General features: G+C 40.0%; 1 protein-coding gene across 1 annotated transcript; it reads left to right on the forward strand.

Annotated features, from left to right (window-relative positions):
- The first annotated feature begins 390 nt into the window (after positions 1-390).
- Positions 391-21,629, forward strand: fbxw4 (F-box and WD repeat domain containing 4). Its single transcript, XM_027022968.3, has 9 exons — positions 391-763; positions 1,870-1,965; positions 2,492-2,680; positions 3,111-3,243; positions 3,497-3,591; positions 12,625-12,690; positions 18,555-18,695; positions 20,323-20,464; positions 20,569-21,629. The coding sequence occupies exons 1-9, from the start codon at positions 579-581 to the stop codon at positions 20,701-20,703; spliced, it is 1,182 nt and encodes a 393-aa protein (XP_026878769.2). The 5' UTR covers positions 391-578; the 3' UTR covers positions 20,704-21,629.
- The last annotated feature ends 1,675 nt before the right edge of the window (positions 21,630-23,304 follow it).

The following is a 23,304-nucleotide window of genomic DNA, read 5'->3' on the forward strand; positions in this document are numbered from 1 at the left end:
TGTAAATGAGCACAAAGAAACCTCCAATCAACAAAAAGACCCTTACATTTAGTGCACAAGTCATACATAGCTGGGAGTTATCTAAGGACAAGTCAAATATTTTGAGGAGAAAATGAGGTGCTGAGACATAAATCAGTTCCCATGGGAACTGTGACCAGTTTAAACTCACTCTCACACACACACACACACACACACACGCGTACACGTTTGCAATTACTACATTTGTAATATTAAAAATACAATAACAATACTTTTCTGTAGTGATCATGAATCATCATGCATTTCAAAAGGAGCAGAAACATTAATTCAGCCATAATTGTAGGCCTATGTCTCAGGTAAGAATTAAGCCGCTGTGACAACTTCAGGTTATTTTACAACAAAACACACGTGACATGCTGTCACATTGGAATGGCTTCTACCACGTCTGACTGTTTTCACACGCTCTGAAAAAATGGGATTCTGTTTACAACTATCTAAATCCGATAAATTTGTCCGTTATAAAGGCGCCAGCAAACGTCAAAATAAATATAGTGGATCTGCCAACAGTGTCGAGGGGCTAATTTTAAGGAGGATTCAGAATGTTTCTGTTTCAGTTACCGGACGATGTTCTTTACCTCATCTTGTCGTACTTGGACTACAAATCGCTCTGTCGCCTCTCTCAAGTTTGCAGGAGAAGCCATCACTTTACAGTCCGCGATCCTGTTTGGAGGAGGATAGCAAAAGACTTTATCAACACTGGAGTAACTCGCCATGGAGCAGACCTGTAAGAATGTTGGCTAGCTGGCTGGTTCGTGTAGTTAGCTATAGCGTTACGTAGCTTGTCAGCTAAATGGCTAACATGGGGCCTCGAACCTCAATTACGTACCCAGCTAGCTAGCTAACCTGCATGTTTCGCAGAATAAATAAGTAAATAGCTAGGTGGCTAGAAAACTAGTTGGCTTGTTTACGCCATCTTTCCTGAAAAAAAATTAACAGTTTTGGGTCCCCGATAACGATAGCAAAACAACTTTGTTTAGCTAATGTCTCAGGAAAAGATACCGTTTACAATCTACATCAATGTCGAGGCGTGCTGGGTAGCGTTGTTTTTAGCTAGTCAGCTAGGGTTTGATTCCAAACTTGCTAACCTAGGTTAGCTTTACTAGCATAATAATAAGTTTTCCACGGTGATGGCTAAACAGTTTATAGGTTAGCTACGTATGCAAAATGCTGTAAATGCGAATGTTACTTAGGTATAAGATAGACAAGAACCTTTTAGCTGAGGATTTGGCAAGTGTAACCTATTTAATCTTGAGTTACTGGGTTAAGATAACCTAGCTAGCGTTAGGTAGACTATTAAGAGACAAACAGTTGGAGCATATATTACTTTATAATTGAGTGATAAAATACTTGATTCGAGTTGTATCTTGCTGGTAAAGTGGAAAATTATGTATTCATACTAGATATACTTTTAATACGGTTAATATGTCATCCAGCAACAATGCACGTTACTAGCTATCTAACCTAGGTTAGCTAACGCTAGGTAATTCAACATGTAGGCAATAAGAACCATCAGGTGAATAGCTGTGTGGTTTTTGTGATCCTGATATACTCGATGTTCATTACTGCAGTGTTGTGGGATTTTCCCGGCATATAAACTTGTAGTTATTCGCAGTGCTGTTTTAGATATGTTACTTTTGTTACCAAGGGAAATCCAGACCATTATGAAAAATGAGACCTCTAAGGGCTCCAATGAAGTTACTCAAAATTAATTTGTCTTGTTGACCTCTTGGCACCATTTGCTATCAACATTTTACAGTTTGTTTAAAAAGGAAGTTGTCTCTCATTATGCAGTTCACAATGCAATTAAATTTTTTTCACTGATCCATTCAGGTATCCTACCATTCCTTTAAAGGACAGAGTGAAGGTATCACAGAATTGGAGTCATGGTGTTTGTCGTAAAGATGTCCTTCTTAAATGGAAGATTAAGTGAGTTTTATAACCTCCTCAAAACCATTAGTTTGAAAGTAACAGAATTCTCACATTGATATGCTGGCCTAATCGGATTGTGTAAAATATGTTTTAAGGCAATATGATAAATATTTTTATTGTTAATACTGCAAGCTTTAGTGGGTGGTCAATGATCTAGAACATTTATTTTGTGTTATTCTGTGGCCATAACAATACATTCGAGACCATTAAAGGTTTAAAATAACTAGATATAGATACTGCAAAGCTTTGGCCATTTGATTAAATATAGCCTACTTTTTTTTTTTTAAGTCACTGCTCCAGTTAAAAGAAAGCGAAGAGACAGGAGTGTGGGACATTTTGTCTGTTGTTGTTGTCCATCCCATGACATTTTATCAAAGATCCATTGGTTCTGGGTGTATCATTCTTCTTGCCAGCATTAACAAGACAATACTGTAGTTTGTACCAGCTACTTAATCACCTTAAATTGTTAGAAATTAGCTACGTGTGTAGGAGAAATTTCCATTTCTTGATCTCCCCCCCACAGCTTGTTGCCTTGGATACAGCTGGATGGTGATGTGCTCTATCTGTCTCAGGCATCAGACATTGGAGCATACCATCTCAGGGGTCCTGAAGGGGTTAAGTTCCAGCACAATAGGGTGGCTATGTTCTCAGGACACCAAGAGGATGTGTGTAGATTTGCTTTGACAGACATGCATCTTGTCAGTGCTGGAAGGTAATTTACAGTTTAGCTATATATTTAGCTAGATATTTTTGCCTTTCATGGTTCTTGGTCATTTTAGTTTAATCAGTTACTATTTTATCAGCTATCTCTAATTAAAAAGGTTTTGGTTTTAAAAGTATTTTTGAGGTTTACTAGTTTCCATCCAATTACAAAGTTACACAGTAACTAGAGTATGTTATTGGAAACTCAGCTCAAGGTTCTACCAATCATACTTGACCAGGTTGAGTTTTCACTGTTCTCTGGCCTTTGTATTTAGTAACCTCCCAATGTCTAAGCAAAGTCCAATCATTTACTGAAATAAATAGTTTACCTCAATGTACCAGCATTGCTGCATTTGTGCGGCATCATTCAGTATTTAAGTGTCAGCATGATGATTGTGTTTTTTTGATGTAGGATATTACATGTTTTTGTCTTTTGACAGTGATGGGAAGATCATTGTTTATGACAGAAAAAGTGATTTTTGCATGGAGTATTTTGGCCATAATCAGGAGGTGAACTGTATTGACTGCAAGGGACACTTGATCATCAGTGGCTCCAGGGACAAGACGGCTAAGGTAAGATTGGTTAGAAAAATATGCAAGCATGAACTTGAAACTTTGTATGATTTCCCCTGATTTTACAGTTAGTCTTTTTTATAAATATATATAAATCTTGATGATGGAACATATAATGACATACTCAAAGACCAAAATCACCATCATCATTTGTTAATACTACCTGTCAAACAAAATGGCAAGATATTTATTCAGAACTTTTAGTGGTTTTTATGTAGTGCATTAATGTGCCTTGTTCATAAAATTATTTTAGATATGGGCTTTAACTCCAAACCACTTTGGAAAGTGTCTTCATACAATCCCTACCTATGACAGAGTGTGGTCAGTGGCCATCAGTCCATCTCTGTGGTGAGTGTGTTATCCCCTTCATTCATTTAGATGCATGAGTTATATTTGTGCTTAAGAGTCTGAGCATGGGTCAAGATTGTAACATAATCCCCAAAAAGAATGGAGTAAGTTTTTGTATTTGAGATGCAGGGGAACAATACTTGGAAGATGCTAAAAGTTATGGCTTATATAACCATATAACCAAGTTTTTTATTACAAAGTTACAAGGAGGTAATTTACTATCTGTGTCCACAATACTCCTCCCTTCTTATTCATGACCCATGATGTTTTCATATTCATCCTTGTGGGATTTCTTATTGCTTCTAACCATATGATTCATCACAAGACCCTCACCGTCACCCCCAGCTTTCATCAGGGTGAATTTGAGATTGTCCAAATAAAGAATGGATCCGATGGTTTGGGAAAAGGGGCGGAGGGCATAATTGTGGGTAAAGGGGTGAAATGTCAGAGACAGGGTGCACCAAAGCAGGTGGCCAGACTTTTTTTTATATGTACTCTTCAATTTATTGCCATGCCATTGCTTTGAAGTCAGTTAGCTAACACCTCTGAAATGCATATGAAAGAGAACGAGATCCTGGTTCTAAATGGTTAGAAAGCAGAACTGTGCCCTCTCATGGTGCAGAAAATGCAGCTTTTTCTACAATGATTTGAGTCTTTATTATTTCTTAGTCTATTGCTTCATCATGCATACAGTAACATTCCACTGTCTCAGATTTTTTGTCTTATCCTTGTCATATTTTTTTAATTCAGTCAGCTGGTGGAATAAGGCAACAATTGACATTATGGCTTAGAGAAGTCAGAACATCTTAGACCTTTACCCAGTCACATCTAGCAAATCCATTTTCTCCTACTGTGATGGTCTGGTTAAAAAGCGGAAGCATAAAATGACACAAAGGTAGTGAGGAAAGCGAAAAAACTGGCAGGATGTAATGTTGAAGTGGGGCTGCCCTCACTGCCTCTGCCTTTGATTGCTCATCCATGTATACACCCACACACTTAATGACACACAGCCGCATGAAGCTGTAACACTAGCACTGAGCCTCCACCTGCCTCTGCGTGTCGGGCAGCTGTTCACGTTCATGAAGCACACGTTCACAGCACTGCAGAGTGAAAGGAAACAGTGCATGGAAAGCTACTTAAGAGCACTGCGAGACTCTTCCCTTTCTTTAGCGTTCTTAATTTTTTGTCATAGCACAGTGTATGCAATAGAGGAAAGTCACCTTAGCAAATGCAATGGATCATTGCTGTTTTAGCCACTCAGCTGAATTATTAAACCCTGGTAGCCTGCCTCTTCAGCCATGAATTTAGATTTCTAAATAAGAGACGATTATCCGTGTCATTAATTTTCCAATTTGATGGCTGAAATAACAAGCCTCTGAAGCAGATTGCTGCACCCAAATAATAGACCACAATGGTCTTAATATATTGGCAATGGGCAAAGTTAATGAAATCCCTTAAAATTAATATTTTAGTCTGCAAATTAACCTGCAAATTTCTGAATTGTAATATGTTCTTATGGCTGTCATGGAGAAGTAAAAACATGGTGTTATTTTGAGTTTTATTTGACTGTAGGTGTGCGGTCATCATTTACTGCGAGCATTATTGAGATACAGGTGTACAAAAAGTTAAATAAAGCCTAATAAGTCTGGAAAACGCTTGTTTTTAGAAAATCAAATGATTGGTATCCAAGTTGTACCTTTTGGTAGTGCATGGAAATGTTCAGTCCACCTGAAGGAAATACCATAACAGTAGTAACTCATGTTAGATTTGTGGCGATTCCTTGTAATTGTATCTACCTAGTTAGACTGTATTGAAGGTAAAAGATTGTAAGGGGGTGTTACAAAATGCTGATTGAACAATGTGTGTTTTAATTTGGGAAGCTGAGTGAAGAAGACAAGGGAGCCCCTTGTGTTGCAAATGCAATTGTTCCAGCTTCACGCCTGAGGTATCTAAAGGACAGGGAGTGAGACAGGAGGCACAGCACTGAACGACAGGATCCAAAAAAAAGGAGAGGGGGAAAGAGAAGAAGAGAATGAGTGGGTGCGCTTCTGACACTCACGTTGGAGATTTTATTGCATGCACCAATTGCACAACAGCATCGTAACAAAACTAACTTTAAAAGTAACAACTTTTATAATAGTTTTGTTACTGAAGTGCTGTTCCGCCTATTTTCCATTTAATCTTTCTCCTTTGTCTTTCTTTTCTTTCTGTCTCTACCCTTATATGCTATTCTTCTGTGTTTCTTTAATTCTCAGTGTCTCTCCTCCCACCCACTTTCTTGTCAATTTTTCCTCAGAACATAATCTCAAGGTTCGTTAGGGGGATATTATAGGCTGGAGAAAAGTGCCAAGATTCTCCTCCATCTCATATCACTCTCAGCGAATATGATTGATCCCAGCAGTGTTCCGAGTACTCCTTTTCCTGTGATTGCTTTTCACAGTTGAATTTTTACCTCGCAAGTTATATCACACAGTTATTCCTTTTATATTGACTCATATTCTCAGAAACCCACTCTAGTTTTTCAGAATTTTTAAATTTTTTTTTTAAGCACAACTCCAAGTTTATAAGTCAAGTAAGCGGATGGTAGAACTAGCCCCTTTCACCTTGCATTGTAAATGCTACTCATGGAATTCCTTAAATGGCATCATATGGTCTTGGTTTTGAGAACTATCAAAAAAAAGAAAGAAAGAATGGCCTCTCTCCCATCGTGAAGGTAATAGCCGCTCTGGCCCCCTGCATTGTTCTCATTTCACTTCAGTGGCTAGCTCCTCTGTCCATTTGTTATCTTATATGAAAGAGACAGTGGCTATGCAGTGGAAAAAAGAACCAAACTAAAAGCAACTTGAATAATTTTTAATTTGTGATCTTGATCTCTTGGGCTTGACACCCCACCCCCGATCCAGCCTCCTGTCTCTACCGTCTGAGTCCACACTTTGTCTGTCATTTCAGGCCTCAGTTACTTGCTTCCAATGTGGATTCATCTGGTGCAGACTCAAAACAGACTGTGATTGCTACTAATGGTCTCTGATTAACATAGGTTTTATTTTGGGGGCACTGTTTAGAACCTGGGATGACGTGTTCAGTTGGTGGATATTGGCTGGGATGTAGAGAAAGCAGCACTTTCAAGTTATTCAGTTGTTCCAAATGAAGCTTGAGCATGCTGATAGAAGTCTGACTTTAAAGATGACATGAATTTTTTTATCCCCCAGAATTGGTGGTGTTTAGGAATTTCTGTAGTGTTTACCATTGTTGCATTTATCTTTGGTTGCTCTTGTATTTGCCAGTCCAGCTGGAGGGAACAGGAACTTTACTTAGTACTGAAATCCCAGATTGTCTGTTTGCTTGAAGTGCAATGGAGAGTTAGTGCCATGTGATGAGCTGATGTTTAATATATGTTTTATGTGATTTGTGTAATATGATGAATATCTGGTTATTATTCGAGGGCCAGAATGTGTTGGGACAAAATGTTGCTGTCATATTACTTCATATTGAAGTTGTGATTTGCCTCACAATATATTAAGCAAGCATTTGTAAAATATACATAAGGCATTGTTGACGAATGTCATACATTATTTTTTAACAACTTTTTACTCTACTTTGTCTTTCAGAACTCTTTGTTTGCAGTTTTATTTATCTGTGTTTGTCTTGTTGTCTTTTTGGTGCCAAATGTAGAATTATAAGGAAGCATTTGTGTGTGATTAATAGTGTGCTAAATTGTTTCCTGTAATGCCAGACATGTCAGACCCTAGCTAACAAGACAGGACTTGTAGAGTCTGGAAAACTTCATCTAAGAGAATGTAACTCTAGCTGATGTGTGTACTCTCGCCATGCCAAACCATTTGTTCTCAGATACTCTTCCTCTCAAGCTCTTTGGTGTGAGCCTCTCTAAGACAAGCTATAATTACTTGTTAATTCACCTGAGAATTCCAAATTGGTTATAAGCACAGAAATTCAATTGTATTTTTCCTCAAATAAATACTGCATATGCACTTATTTGTGTTTATTCAGCTCACTATTATAATTTGTAACTTGGATTTCCTCCAGATGTTTGCTAACTTGTATGTTAACTAATAGCTATACGTTATATAGATAATTTCTGTGAACTGTAACTTGTATATCATTGAGAGTACTTTTTCCAGAAGAACAGGTCATGGTATGATCATCTCATCTGATTATACTGCACCAACACTGAGTATGCTAAATGGTATTTGAGGTATATTAATTAATTTAAATAAGTTTGCTGTAGTTATAGTGGCAACAATTTGTTTGTGCGTGCATATGTGTGTGTGATTATGTGAATTACACCCATATAGATTCTAATAGATCCATGTCATGTTTTCTTGGCATAATATTTATAGAACAATTTCTATTGCTCCTGGATATTTTGTCTACAGTCGATACATTCAATAAGTGTAGTGTGTCAAAGTCTTTAAAAATTAAGTATGCATATTTTGACATTATGCATAGATTGGAGTATATATACAAGTCTTGTCTCAGACTGTGCTATAAGCAGTAGTGGTATTGCCTGTGACAGTGGGTCTTTGTGTGTCAATAGCATAGTACACAATACCTCAGCAGTTGTAGTGAGTCTGCACTGATCAGGCAGGAGAGATAGAGGGGAAGGGGGTGCAGCCATCGAAGAGAGAAGCAACCCCAAGGAGAGGTGAGAAAGGGTCCTTTTTTGGGGAGCATGTTTTGTCTAGAACTGGTCAAGCACAACTACAAAGATGTTGCAGGGCTACTGCCTTTGAAACTTTCGAAAGAAAATGATTGTTGGATAAACCACCCCCAAATCACCTCTCTCTGGCAAATGGAGGGAGCATGACCTCTGACCCTCCGTATCAAAGTACAGGGAGAGTCACCCCTCTATGCTGCCTCAACCCCACCCCGCCCCAGTTTCACCCCCACTGCTCCACCCCACTCAAGCACAAAAAAGAGAAAGAGGGGGGAAAAAAACTAAAATTCACATCTTTCATTCAGCCTCTCTCTCGCTCTCTCAAGTCTAGTAGAGCGAGCTGTGTCTTAGGAGTCAAGAATTCAATTAGTTTTTTAGAAAAAAACCAAGTGAAAGAAAGAAAAGAAGGCTGCAACAATAAAGCGATAACGGACAGAATGTGCGTTCCCACACGTTAAATACAGGGCGCTTACTACTGAAAGCACTGCATGGGAGCTATAGCCTCTGACTGCAGGTGGTGTCCTGAATAATTGCAGTCAATATGCCCCTTCCACGCAGGCTTTGCAGAAGCAGATCATTAGGCACATGCCACATACAGGTGTTCCCTGGGTGCATTTGAGATGGAAACTTCTGGTACTCGCTAAAAAGCATTTTTCCCTTAGAAACTGAATTCTGAGTATTTGTACTCACGTAGTCTTAAAGCCATTTCAGAGATGTGGATCAGATCTATGATTGAAACTTTGTCATTGAGTGATGATGCATTACACCAACCTACTGTTCCCTGCTGTACCTTTGTAATTATAAGTATAATTTGCAGTGATACATTAAGTCATAGTTAATATATTGTTCTTTCCCATCCCTCTTTATAGAATGTAGCCCATGTAATCAAAGAGATTCCACTCCAAATGGGAACAAACATTTAAAAAATGTGATTGTAAATTCCAGATGTAAATAACACTGCTGGCAAAAGTGAAACAGTAATTACCCACAGCATTGTAGGCTTGCATTTTACCTTGCTTGTGTTATAATGAGACAAGTGACTGTTGCCCTGGTGCAATATGTACAAAATGTGTGTAACTGGCTGCAAAATTCCTCATGAATCTTATGTTGTATTTTTGTCCAAACTGGGGATGTTCCACTCAGCTAAGCAAAAGGCAGTGTGTGGAATGTTCCTCTGACCTCAGACACAGGGGACATGAACAGAAAGCCAAAAGGTCTGTGAACTCCGGGGTGAGTTTGGGGTGGGGGGTGGGGGGCATAGCCACAGAGAGGGCAAGAGGGAGAAAGAGTAAGGGAGCCCTTGCCCATTGTCCCATTCAGAGCGATATAAATACATCATAACCCTTTTCAATTCAAACATATTTAGAGGCCAAGATGAAAGCACTTTTACAAACTAGATACATCCCCTCTTACAAAGCCAGGGGTCAACCAGAACAAATGAACAACCTCCTTCTGGCCCGCAGCTATCCCACTTGAAAAACAGGCTGATGTGTGGGGCTTACACTCACTTTGAACCCCATTTATACCTGTGCATTTTTAACCATTTAGAGGAGCCAGAATATCATTTTATTTATTTATTTATTTTTATTTTGTTACAATTTTAATATGCCAAGTGACTTAATAATAATATACAATTTTAATATTCCAAGATTTCATAATGTCCTTTGTCTTGTGTTAATATTATCAGATGTATCTTATTTAGTACATGTGTATGTGAAGTTATTTTTTATTTTATTTTAAAATTTTGTGCGCTCACATGATCACATGCTCACATCTTCCCTATAGTGGGTGAGATGAAAGTCAATGAAAATCTAATCATAAAAAATTATCTGATGTAAAATCAGACTGTAAAATAAAGGTTAATGAAATCTCTTAATTAATAATCGTCATATTGTACACTGTAGGTTTTCTGTATCTGTGCTTGAGTTGTTTAAAAATGTATGACATTATCACATCAGAGAAGGTCCTCAAAACAGGACATGCAGTTTCTTGTTGCCTTCAAAATGTATCTTAATCTTCTGCATTGGTCTTGTCCCAATACATACGGTTGGTTGTGCTGGCTTGGCCCTAACAATGTTGTTACTGTTGGAGTTCTTCTCCCAGCAGGGGCTGAATTAAAGTTTGTGTGACCCCAGCACTAATTTCATGCTACACAGTACCTCGAATAATGATGTCAGCTGATTAGGTTACCAAAATGGTTGTGTTGGCAGTGAACCCTCGACATGTTCTAATGATCCTGAGGTGCACTGGGTTTTTTTGGGTTAGAAGAGTAGTTAGGGTTGGGGGTTGTTTGGAGGGGGTAGCATGGGGCATGTGGGTGTCAGGGGACTCAGAGGCTATGCTTACTCTTCAGTTCAGCGGGTGCGTGTAAGGTCGAGGGAGGGTGGGGGGGGGGGACATTAGGCGAGAGAGAGGCTTTGACCTTTTACAGCTATAATATCACTGGGACTCCCTTTCAGATCAATCAGAACTCATCTGGCAGACTAAAATGTATTTAATTGTGGTGTTCTATTTTTCTCTCATTCTCTCTTTCCACTGTGTTTTTTTTCCTCGCTACAATCAGACTCAGTGAGGGATGAGTAATTGAAGTAATAGAGAGTAATAAGGGCTGGGAAGAGAGAGCTTGGCTTTGCCCCTATTGTATCTTGTGTCACACAGGTTCAGAGGTCAGGCAGCCTGCATATTCTATTAGGACACATGGCCTTCATTGGGGCAAATGAGTTTACCCAACAGTAATTAAAATGCCAGTACTTGCCCAGCAAGCTGAATATGGTTGATGGGCCACCGCTAACTGGGTTGACAGCTGCCATGGCTGTCTTTGCCAGTACACTTAGGCCCTCAATGAAGAAACTAACTGAAGAGCCTGGAACGCCTGTTCTCTTTCATCCACTAGCTGTCTCTGTTATTTCTCATGTATCTTTTATTAGCATAGGTTTCCGATTGAATGAGATGTCTTCTGTTATGTCTTGTTGTGTAGATGATTAAAATCTATCAGGGTGCGTGTGTGTGTGTGTGTGTTGCACGTGCAACTGTCAACTTGACTTTCACATTTCATAAGTAAACATAAAGTAAAAATTCTTTATTGCTTTACTTTCTAATAGTTGTCTGTATCCGTCATCTTATTGCATCCTCATTCTAATAGCCTTTGTTCAAATCTTGATCAGCTTTGCCGTGCTGAATGTGCTGTAGGGTTACTGTCCCTCTATGTTTTTGTGCTTTGGGTTTGGAGTTGGACCCCAGGCGCTACAGAGCTTATTCACTCAGGCTGGCTGTTAATTTGAGGCCACACTGGTATTCTATTGTGGAGCCCATTTCTTTGGTGTGGGGGCGGAGAGCCCACTGCTCGGGTGTTCTCTGGAGGTATGAAAGTATGTTCAAGAGAGAGAAACAGAGAGAGAGTCTCTGTAAGCAGCTTTGTCAATCATTTTCATGTCTTCTCAAGTCTGATGCATGGAAGCTGTTTACTAAATTTCTATTTATATTTAGTTTAGGCTTGCAGTGACCAAAAATATTCGCATACCTGCACATGCACACATGTGCATGTGTACACACACACACATCCATGTGCATACACACACAGACACACATAGACACTCTCTCTCTCTCTCTCTCTCTCTCTCTCTCTCTCGTCTTCATTTAGTTAGCTATAAGACTAAGTAGCCAGTTGGGGTATTGGGGGAAGAGCCCATCACAGCAGGATGTTGTAGGAATACCTGTGCACTAAAGCCACCAAATTCCTGGGTGTTCAGTACTGTGGGAGTCCCATTGTGCAGCTCACCTCCACACACAATGCAGGGAGCGGTGGGGGCCTGGAGTCTCACCTGCCAATCCCAGCTGTCCAGGAGGGCTCTAATCCCTAACTATCAGGCAGGTCAAAACTATGGTGCGCGCACACACACACACACACACACACACACACACACACACATCCTCCGCCCTACCTGTTCCAACTAATTTTAACCTGTCATCCAAATCAAAGGAACTACCAAAGTGTTTTTGTTTCTCTTACTTAGCCCAATCCACCCCCAGTATTTTGGTGAAAGAATGCACATCTTTGAGCAAAGTTTACAGTCTTAACTTGCCTCAAGTGCACCTTTCTATACTCTGCTCACTTTTTAAAAAATTCATTTCTAGTTGTATGTAGGGAAAAGATGCTCAAGACTCCTAACCACAAAAATGCATCATCTTTATAAAAATGTATAAACCTCTCATGAATGCGAGGTCTTTTTTCATTGACTAATTTTTTATTTTTTGTTGGACACTTTATAAAAATGTTACAAGTAAATATGCTGTATGCTTGGGTAATATTAAAGCATTTATATGAATTCCATGTAATTCCATGTAATCTCTCTCAACAGCACTTTTGTGACTGGAACTGCATGCTGTGAAAACTTTGCTCCTCTTCGGATATGGGACACAGAGAGGTAGCTTATACAATATACCTGCCATCTAACCTAACACTCTTAATAATCCACTGTATGTTCTCACATATTACTGTAAATGCTGCCCTTATGCTGGATTTGGTTTAATTACATTGTGTTTACAAGTCTTCTAAAGAGCATGTGTTTCAGACTTCAGAGATCTATAAAGATTTTAACCCTAATCTATTTCATTGACAAGTGTAGCTAAGTCTCCAGATCCTTTACTATTTGTCAGTATAACTGATCACACAGAACTAAAAGTAGAAACTTATCATAATGATAGTTGTTGTTCATTATCCTCTCAGCAACCTTACTTGGCTTCTTTAAAAAGTTCAAAGCTGGCTTCAGAATTCCACTCATGAAAGGCCAGGCTTAAACCTGATACAACCTGGCTGGCTTCTGTAATTCCCCTGGTTTACCTGCAGAATTCAACCTACTTACATGTTGTCAGTCCAGGGAAAGGAAAATGAAGAAGGGGGGAAAAAAAGGTGGGTTCCGCCACCAAATGACAAGGGAATTTGAGACGGCACAGATTGCCGGGAAGGAGGAGGGGCGAGGCAGTGGGCATATCCCTGGGAATCACATATTACAAAGAAGGAGGAGAAATAGAAAATTTGGCCAGTATTTAGGTGAGCAAGGGATGTTGCTGAGTCTTGATCTGTGAAGCGTGGCTAGCTGGTGTCGGCTGAACCTGCACCTGTAAGCTACTGAACAAGCCTCACTACACTGCAGATCATTGCTGTGACCTTGTCAGGCTGGGGACCAATTAGGATTAAAGACAGAGAAATGTAGCAGACACAGATGTGGCCCCTGTTACATACTGGCTACACGTACACATTCATGGGTCCACCATGGTTGTTTTCTTTTTCTTTTTTCCCCTCTTTCTTCAGTTGGCCTAAATAAGGTTTTTTTTTTGTTTGTTTGTTTAATTTTCTGAAACATGATTTTACTCCATAGTGCTCCATAACCTGTCTCCCAGTGTGTTATGTTCTCTTTCTTCTTCTCTTTATGCTGCTGTACTGGGGTTAGATGTGTCCTGCCATAATGTGTTCCTGTCTGGTAATCAGGTGCACCTTGTGAGGAGCACAAAGCCGCCAGTCACAGGGGGTCGAGAAAACAACCATGAGTGGAGGGATGGGGGTTTTGTGCGTGTGTGCATGTGTGTGTGTGTGTGTGCGTGTGTGTGTTTTTCTGTTTCTGTCTCTCTTCTTTTAACATTTCTCCAGACAGACCACCAGCATATTCATCAAACAGCCACCACCAACATGAGACAACACATTAGGATGGCTACAATTTCACTGATAAAGGCAGATATCAGAGCATACATCACAAACACTCTTACAAGCATGTTAGTTACAACACAGATGATTACTGTTGTGAAAACAGCACAGTTTTTTTAACAGGTTTTTATACCTTTTTTTTCCAAGTCTTGCTTTATTAGATTTTTTGACGAGTCTCTTCATCCTCAGAAACACAGCTACAGACTGGTCAAAGCAAAAGTATCATTCTAGCTCTTCACATTGCTTTTTTTCCCCCTAAAACTACAGTGACAGAATGAGTGTGATTGCTTTCCACAGAAAATCTGCTCAGAGACTTCCTTCAAATGAAATGTCACCACACCCTTAAACATCTCTGCGCTGTCTTAAATTTAAAAACATTGGTGACAAGAAACCCAGCTCATTCCAGAGGTTTTCTAAAATATGTTAGTGCATGCATTTTGTGCAGTTCAAACAAGTAGCAGCGACTTTATTAAAACAGTAAAAATCTAAGGACAACTTTTATTATATTATTCAGCTTTTGGCAGACTTTAATGCAGCATGGAGGGTGAGCATTGTTGTGTTTTCATTAGTGTCTATGACCTGATGAGGTCAGTTCCCTTTTCTAAACATCTAAATAATCAAGAGTGTTAAAAAGAGTGTTATGTTTGCAAAAAATTACAATGATGTGAGATCTTGTATTCCTGCCTTTTTGTTTCTTGCTACCTCAAGAACCACTTTAAGGATAAAGACAAGTGTCCCTGACATTTTTCTAAAATGCTCACGAAAGATGGGGGCACCTTTTTGAACAGTGCATGTTGACTGGGAAAGGGAATAATAGAGGAGACATGTACAGGCCAAGATCACTCACACCCTCATGTCTCAACAGCGCAGCTGACCAGCTGGTGGGGAGACAGACTGAGGAGGTGTGACAGAAGGAGTGAGCACCAGAGAGGCTGTGTATCACGGCAAAGGGGTGGTGCTGCCACCAGTTACTCCATAGATGGCCTGCTTTCTTTTCTCTGCACCATGTCCAAAAATGAGACAAAACTAACAATCAGCTTAGGAGTCATCACAAGGGATAAGGCATGTGTCTTCACAAACGTAATGACCTCAATGTTAACAATAATTTATTAATAAAACACCTGAATTTCTAAGGAAAAATGATGTGTAGTGTATTCAGATTTTGCCCTTAATTCTTTTATTAATACCATTACATTTAGTTATGGGGGAAAACACATTTCTGTGTGGTTCATTTGATTAGCAATGTTTCTTTTTGTTCCCGTCCTTTCTTGCTATTCTGTATGGAGGCCTGTGATCACCCTGAGTCCCACACAAGTGGCGCTTTAAAGGCACCCCTAACTTTTCATGAGGCCCTCGGTCATGGATAAACAGAGAGAAAAGCCATCAAAGAAACACACAATTGCAGTGAAATTCCTCACATTCTTCCTTAAAAGAGAGGGTTAAATGTCTGGATCTGGCAGGAGCTGTGTTTTACAAATTGCAATCTCATTGTTTTTTAAGAGAACGCATGTGACATTTAAAAGTCTCCATTGTCCTGCCCCCTGACATTCCATGCTGAGCTTTTTTTTTCCCTTTTTCTTTCGTTCTTTCTTAGCTGGCGGTTATTTCAACTCTTGGCTAAATTGGTTGACGAGCAGACTGCGCAATGCTATTTCTGTTTGTTTTAGACACTGAAAACCCCAGCAGGGCTCTTTATGTACCTGTCTCACATCGTTTCGGGGCACTAACTGTTTCCCATAGCTTCCTTGTGCCAGTTTACCCTCTATACTTAACCTCATAAGAACGTCAGTGCAAAATGACCTTTTCTGTGGCTCCAGTACCCAAAGAAATGTCCTTATCCTCTCTCCCCACTTTTTTTTAATCCGTCAATTCATTAAAGGCCCCTTTTATTGTGTGTGCGTGTGTGCGTGTGTGCGTGTGTGCGCGTGTGCGCGCGTGCGTGTGCGTGTGCGTGTGTGTGTGTGTGGCCCAAATGGCCAAAGAGAAAGTAAGGACTGTTGAAGAGACCAGCCCCTCCATTTTGCTTCCTAGCTCGGAGACCATAACTCACAACTAATCACTAACACATGTCATTCTTTATAGTCCAGAATTAGGATTTAACGACTCTTAAAGAATATCAAGACATAAAAGCAAATGGACTACTTGCAAGTTTGCTTTATTAGACTGTTTAGGAACTGTTATTAAATGTGTGGCAAAAATGCACAAACACAGGAAGATTTAGGTGTGTTAAGTCAAAAAAGAGCTACATTTACAGATATATTAGTTCTTTTCTTACATAACAAATACATAGGCAAAATTTAGTGCTTTGAAGCTCTGGCTCAAATGTGTCCAGGGGTCAGAGAGGATTATGGTGAGGTCAGCAGCCTATGTAGAGTGATTTAAAAGAGCCTAAAATATAAAACATTTTCTCTCTAGTTTGTTTCATTGCATTTAGTGGTAGATTTGTCTGTGTGATCACTTTACCAGGTTTAACATCTCAAATGCTCCTAACTTGTCTATGTGTGACCTCTTAACTCCTCCGCAAGTCTGGACATTAGAAGTTTCTCACAGCATGTAGCACGGAGCTGTCAACTCAAATATGATAAAGTGCTGATCCTCTGCTTTTGTGGATTATGCTTGCTCTGAAAAGCTGCCTGGTTTTGGCTGCTCCAAATATGAGCATACATGAGGAAAGTGACCTTTTTTCTGGCAAATGTGTTTTGTTTGTATTATTCAATCAGGGAGCTAGAAAAGGAATTTGTATTACTACTAGATGCATGACTTATTCCATATTTTTTAACCCATATATTTTTAACATATTGATTGATTGGTGTTCTGTCTGTAATAGACTTTCAATATGAATATTGACCTTTATAAAAAAAAAAAAAAGAATAGGCCATTTCACTCTTATATATATTTTCTGGCTTCAGAAAATGATGTATTTTTCCAGAAATGAAAGGTCTTCTTTCATAATTGTTTTTAGTATTTTCCCCCTGTCATCCTACAGCTAAGAGAACAGGTATGGTTTCATCTGACATTTCCAGTGCTCTAAGAGCTTCCCCAATGCTGTCAGATCAGACACTGGGCCGGCTGTGGGAGAACAAGGTCGGCCGCCGCGCAGATGCAGCAATTTGAAAGATTATACGGTTATCCTCCATCCTGTAATCTTCATAGGTCCTCCCAAGGGAAAAAAATGGCACACACAAAACCTGTGACCTAACAATTTAAGAATCTTGGTGTTTGCTCCTCTGCATGGAACAGTGCTATTACTGGTTTTAAAATCAGAGCACAGATGTGAGGACTTCTTTTACGATGCTTGTTTTTCTCGCTTCACGCTTTGACATTTGCAAAGGGCCAGCCAGACGCCGGATGCGCCATGCTGACCTACGTTTACACATTTTCTTTAAGTAATGTGAATTACTGTAATGAGAAGTGTAAGGTGTTTTTTTTCCATTGTTGTTTGGTCAAGCCACAGTATTCGGAATCTGATAAGATGCCATTTCAGCAGTTATGAGTAAATGATTCTTGCTTAACATGAGCACCCATGGGCCAAGAGGGCAGTTTGTCTTTAGGCCCACCAGGGGTATTGCCTTTAGATCTGGATCTTTTAAAGAGCCTGTGTCTAATAAGACCTCCCTGTCCCCCCTAGAGCGAAGGTTGAGGATTACCAGTCTGCCCTTGGCGAACAAGCTCATAGGAGACCCCAAACGTGGGGGGCGGTCGCTATGGCCATTGGGTTCTTCTAAATAGTTGCTAGGGACCAGGTATCAAAGGTCCACAAGTCGCACACAGTCACGGTCATGGAGGGAATTAAACGGCAACAATGAAATTGTTATTCTACAATAATCTGGCTTCTGCAGTGTGGCCTGGGGGAGAGGGGGCCGCAGCAGGCCTGTTCAGCCTGTGATCATAGGAGCGTGGTGCTAACACATGCACGCACACACACACGCGCACACATACACACACACACACACCCCTCCCAACTCCCATCTTGCTTTTTTCCTGTGTCCCGCTCTTCTCTCTCCTCCCTTTTCTCTTCCATACACATGTAAGAATAGAGCCTAGCGCCACTCCTAATCTGCTTTCTCAGGCCTTTCAGATAGGTGTTTACTTTTTTCCTCCATCTCCTAGGACTTAATTTATCTATTGTATGGTCTATGGATCTTGGGAATATGGGAATATAAAGGGATTTAGGGGTAATGAGAGATTAACTGCGCAAATTAAGGCATTTGATCTGAAATGACAGCTGATGAATTGGCCACACTAATGTGTTAACTGAGACATAAGACCTTGAGACAACAATTCCTAAGGTGTAAAGTAACCTTTTTCATATATATATATATATATATATATATATATATATATATATATATATATATATATATATATGAAAAAGGTTAGTTTACGTGTGTGTGTATATATGTGTGTGTGTGTGTGTGTGTGTGTGTGTGTTTTAGCCTAAAGCACAAACACCGTATTCACTCTCCTGTGTCAGATAAAGCATATCCCTAAAATTGGTTGTTGTCTTTGCTTCCTTTCATGATGTTTGACAAGAAATAGTCTATAACTTGACTTCTATAACTTTTTCTTTTATTTGCTCTCTCCTAGGTGTCATCTGGTATCATGTCTTGGCACAGAATTCCGCAGAGGTGCAGGTGTGTTGGATATTGTTTATGAGTCTCCCTTCCAGCTCCTCACCTGTGGATATGACACTTTCATCCGCTACTGGGATCTACGTGTCTGCTCCAGGTACCTGGGTTGGACGGGAAGGGAATCTGTCCCACCTTCAAAGCAGTGCCTCATCTAGTCTGCAACTAACCGCGGACCATGTCTTACTATAGCAGGCCTTCAGGAGTAACAGTACTGCATGGCTGATGCTCAGATTGGATTGGACTTGGTGCATGCAGTGACCTGTGCTGGCAGCAGAGCCAGGATTTTCTGCAGAGAGTAATAAAGTTAGTTAGTGAGTCTCTCTCTGAGAGCCTGTGAGGAAGATTAGTGTTCTCAGTTAATCTAATAAGCCCTCCTGTGCGTAGAGCACCATTTAGACAAAAAAGGAGCCAGGCTCAAGTCTCCTCTTGGCTCTGTGTACCCAATTGTTCCTGTGAGCGACTGAAAGGGACCCCCTCTTTGAGAGGGACTCTCACTGTAGGACTCTGACCCACCCAAGCCTGCACAAGTCAGTGGCAATATTGATGTGGTGCTGTGCATCTCCAGGGCAACGGGGTGAGCTCTGGGGATCAGTGAGCTGCTTGTAAGGCAGGGTGGGCCCCTGTGTCAGACTTGGGACCGGGGGGGGGGGGGGGGGTGACGGCACCCAATCGCATATGGGCAGTCAAGTAACACAAATCTGAGGTGATTGAAAGAGGGCCCTGGAGAGCTTTGGGAGGAGCAAATGTCCCCTCTTAAGATATCAATAATTCACAGAGAGACCAGTCAGGCACCAATATGTGGTCAATCCTCATTCAGAGTGGGTAGTCATCTGAAAGTTGTCATCATCAGTGGAAAGAGGATTGTTAAAAATACATTCTTTGTTAATTGCTAACGACAAGTGCCAGTGTGAAATGAATAATGACAACATATCATATTGTCACTGTTATTAAACTAATTGTGAGTTTTTCCTCAATGTGGAAACAATTTGTTCCTAGCTATAAGTGAAATATTTCACACTCATTCTCTTTCTCTTATGCTCTGCTGTTCTCTGCTCCCCTCCTTTGTTTCTGTGTTGGAGTATCTGGCGTCGGTTGAATATATGAAGTTCAGCTAATTAGTTTTGCTTGCACATCAGTTGCACTTCCATTTTTTTTCTATCATTCTTGAAACTATTATCAGATGTCAAAATTGGTGTGTGTGTGTGTGTGTGTGTGTGTGTGTGTGTGTGTGTGTGTGTGTGTGTGTGTGTGTGTGTGTGTGTGTGTGTGTGTGTGTGTGTGTGTGTGTGTGTGTGTGTGTGTGTTTGAGTTTGAAAGAGAGAATCCAGACATATGCCACATCATTCTGCTGCACACCCCAGCCACACTTCCTTCCTGTGATTTATTCATCACAACCAGTAATGGTGAATTGATCTCTATTGGCTTAGGACACAAACAGATATTTCCCTACCTCTCTACTCTGCCTGTGTTAAAACAAGAGAGTGTCATCCTTGCCAGTTCAAATAAGACCCTTGTCTTTAAGCTGCATGGACAAGCAGCCACAGTGGATTTGGTCCTGCACTGAACACCTGGCAAAGTGTAATATGGATAAAATGAACACTGTTTTAAGTCATTGCAGATTAACTGTGAATTTTATATTGATGACATATAAATGAAGATCTGACTGCTCAGAATTTAGCAAAAATCATTGTGTATATATTAAACAGAATTATCCTCTTCAACAGGAAGTGTGTGATGGAGTGGGAGGAGCCCCATGACAGTGCTCTTTACTGTATCAAGACTGATGAGAATCATATGATTGCAAGTGGCTCCTCCTATTACGGAGTGGTACGCCTGTGGGACAAAAGGCAAACTCGTTGTTTGCAGGTAAGCACATATTTGTGGAAAATAAAATTTCATTTATCTGATATGTTTAGTAAAATTGTTTTTAAGCAGCTGTGTTTCATTTCCCTTTATGATTTATGTTCCAGATGTTCCAGCTCACCTCCACCACCAGCAGCCCAGTGTACAGCCTGTGCTTCAACGCCACACACCTGTATGCTGCTGTAGCCTCAGCCCTCTACTCACTGGACTTTAGAACTTCTGGTCACAGGCCCAGGAGATAGAACAGCTCTGCCCTCAAACAAGCACACATACACACTCAGCACAAGCATACTCTTGGTGCACTCTACATTACACTCCGACATCTCCCTCCAGCTTTAGGAGTAAGCCTTGTGATCCTCTGCAACTTAAGATGGACCCTTCTGGAACCTCATAAAAATATCTGTACCCAGTGAGGCCTTGGATTGGCATTGCAGACAGTGGCAGATAGTTGCCATTTTTTCCGCTATCAGTGTCACTGGCTGCCAAGAGGGAGCACAGGGAGCAAGGTTCACGACCTTCTGTGGCCTGAGTCTTAACGGACTTAACACATTGCCAGCGACCTGTGGGACTTCTAAAACAAACACTGCTCAGAGCTGCCAGAACGCGCTGTGGCGATTTATGCTGAAGTATATACAGTATGATAACATACTCTTTGTCTTCCTATTGTGCTTGAAATGTATATTTTTTCAACAGTACGTCAGTAAGATGTGTTTGGCTTGGCTTTGTGTTTCTTGCATTTTTTCTGGTTACAATCATCTGACAGTGAAACTGCTGTTTTAGTTCAGTACCTCTCTTTTCTGTGTGAATGGAACATATTTGCAACACCTTTGTATTATTTGTCAAATAGTTTAGGTAGTAAACATGGTTAAATGTTTCCACAGGTTAGGGGTCTCCAGCCTGTTTGTCTTGAGCCAGTTGTATTTTGCAGCATGTCAAAGAGAAATATAATACATTTTACTATGGTCCTAAATACAGGGCATATACCAGCCAATCCCTTATCACTTACTTCAAAATTAAAACCAGCCAACAAAATACATTTATTTAGATGTAATAACTAAATATCATAATTTTATTCAGTTACATCCAGCATGTCTACTTTGTGACAGCTGAGTGAACAATGAACATTAGCGATAATTAGATATATCTTTAATAAAGTTAGTGAAAAACATGCATCCTTGCTTCCTTATCTGCTGTTAATGTGTTTCTTTTGGTTTGTATTGTATGTTTTGAAACTTGAATATCTGAAACTTTCAATGGTCTCAAGAGCTTGAAAGGAAATGTTATTTCATGTTGTGGCCTGTAAACTGACACAATATCATGAAAACTAAATAGGTTCTGCTATTTCTTATTGAGTATTTTGCTGGTTTGATCCCTCAAAAGTAGCTCACATCAGAAAGGTTGGAGACCCCCATTTGACAGGGGGTGTAAACTAAGCATACTCGGATTGGTGGGAAAATCTTAATGGCTGTGGGTGGCCATGCGATCCATGATGTTGGAGCATAGACATCTGCAGGAGGGGGATAGATAGAACCGTTGCCACTGTTTTACAACATGCAGGTATCTTAGTGAATGACCATAGAAACAGCGAGCAGGGACCTGCACTGACACAGTTAATCCACAGGCCATCCCAAAACAAACCATCTCACAACTCTGATCTTAAAGCCTCCTGGATTTGACTGTGACAGATGATCACACCGGAAAGGTGTTGCCCCTTAACACTCCAGTCAGCGATCTTTCCTCTCAGTGTTCCAGGGAAAACTTCAATCACAGTAAAAAAAAAAAAAAAATCAAGGTCTCAAAGAAAAGCAATTTGACAAATCATTGAAATATGTCATGGAATAACCATTGGAAAAGTTACATAATTTATGATACATTGACTGAAATCCATACAGATGTAATGTATACATCTGATGTATATTTTTGGCTACTATGGGGTTCAAGTCATCTAATTTACTGGAATGTTTATATTTATGGAATTTAGCTGATGCTTTTATCCAAAGCAATTTACAATTATGAGTACAACTTTAGCAATTGAGGATTAAGGGCCATGCTCAGGGCCCCAACAGTGGCAAATTAGCAGTGGTGGGGCTTGAACCAGCAACCTTCTGATTACAAGTCAAGTACCTTAACCACTGAGCTACCACTACCCAAAAACAGAAGACTTTCACTGACCAGGAATCGAACGTGGGCCACAGTAGTGAGAGCGCCAAATCCTAGCTACTAGACCACCAGGGATGAAACCTGGAAAGGCAATCCATTAAAAATACAATAATGGTACATTACTTATAATTGTCACAAGCATCAGTTTAACATCTTACTGTACACTTGTATACACTCAGTATGTTGTGGGGTAATTTATGGACTGATGGAATAAATTGGATCATATCCAACAGGGGACAATCCATTAGCTGATATTGCCACTGAGGATAAAAGGAATGCCTGCCCCTTCATGCACAGATTGTACTGCCATGCAGAAAATACAGCCTCCTGGGACCTGAAACAGTGGTCAATTAAATAAGTAATAATCCACTATTTTAGGCAGAGAGAAAACGTGCACTTGGACACATTGAAATTACATTCTTTTGTGTACACTTTACATCATTACCTATGAATGGTCATATTTGACACGAGTAATCTTTTTACAGAAGGGTGTCACTGGATTTCAGGCAATGACCACTTGTACAAACATTAATTTTAGAAAACTTGCAGATTTCACAATTTTCTTGTAGGATAATTATATTCCAGACCTGTTCTTTAGGTGTAGCCTAAAGAAGAAAATGGACTAATGGATAGCATATATTTAATTTTCTTAAAGAAATTTTTGTTTGGATATATGGAAATTA

This window comes from Electrophorus electricus, chromosome 12 (assembly GCF_041902795.1).
Source record: "Electrophorus electricus isolate QZ-2024a chromosome 12, ASM4190279v1, whole genome shotgun sequence".
NCBI lineage: Eukaryota > Metazoa > Chordata > Actinopteri > Gymnotiformes > Gymnotidae > Electrophorus > Electrophorus electricus.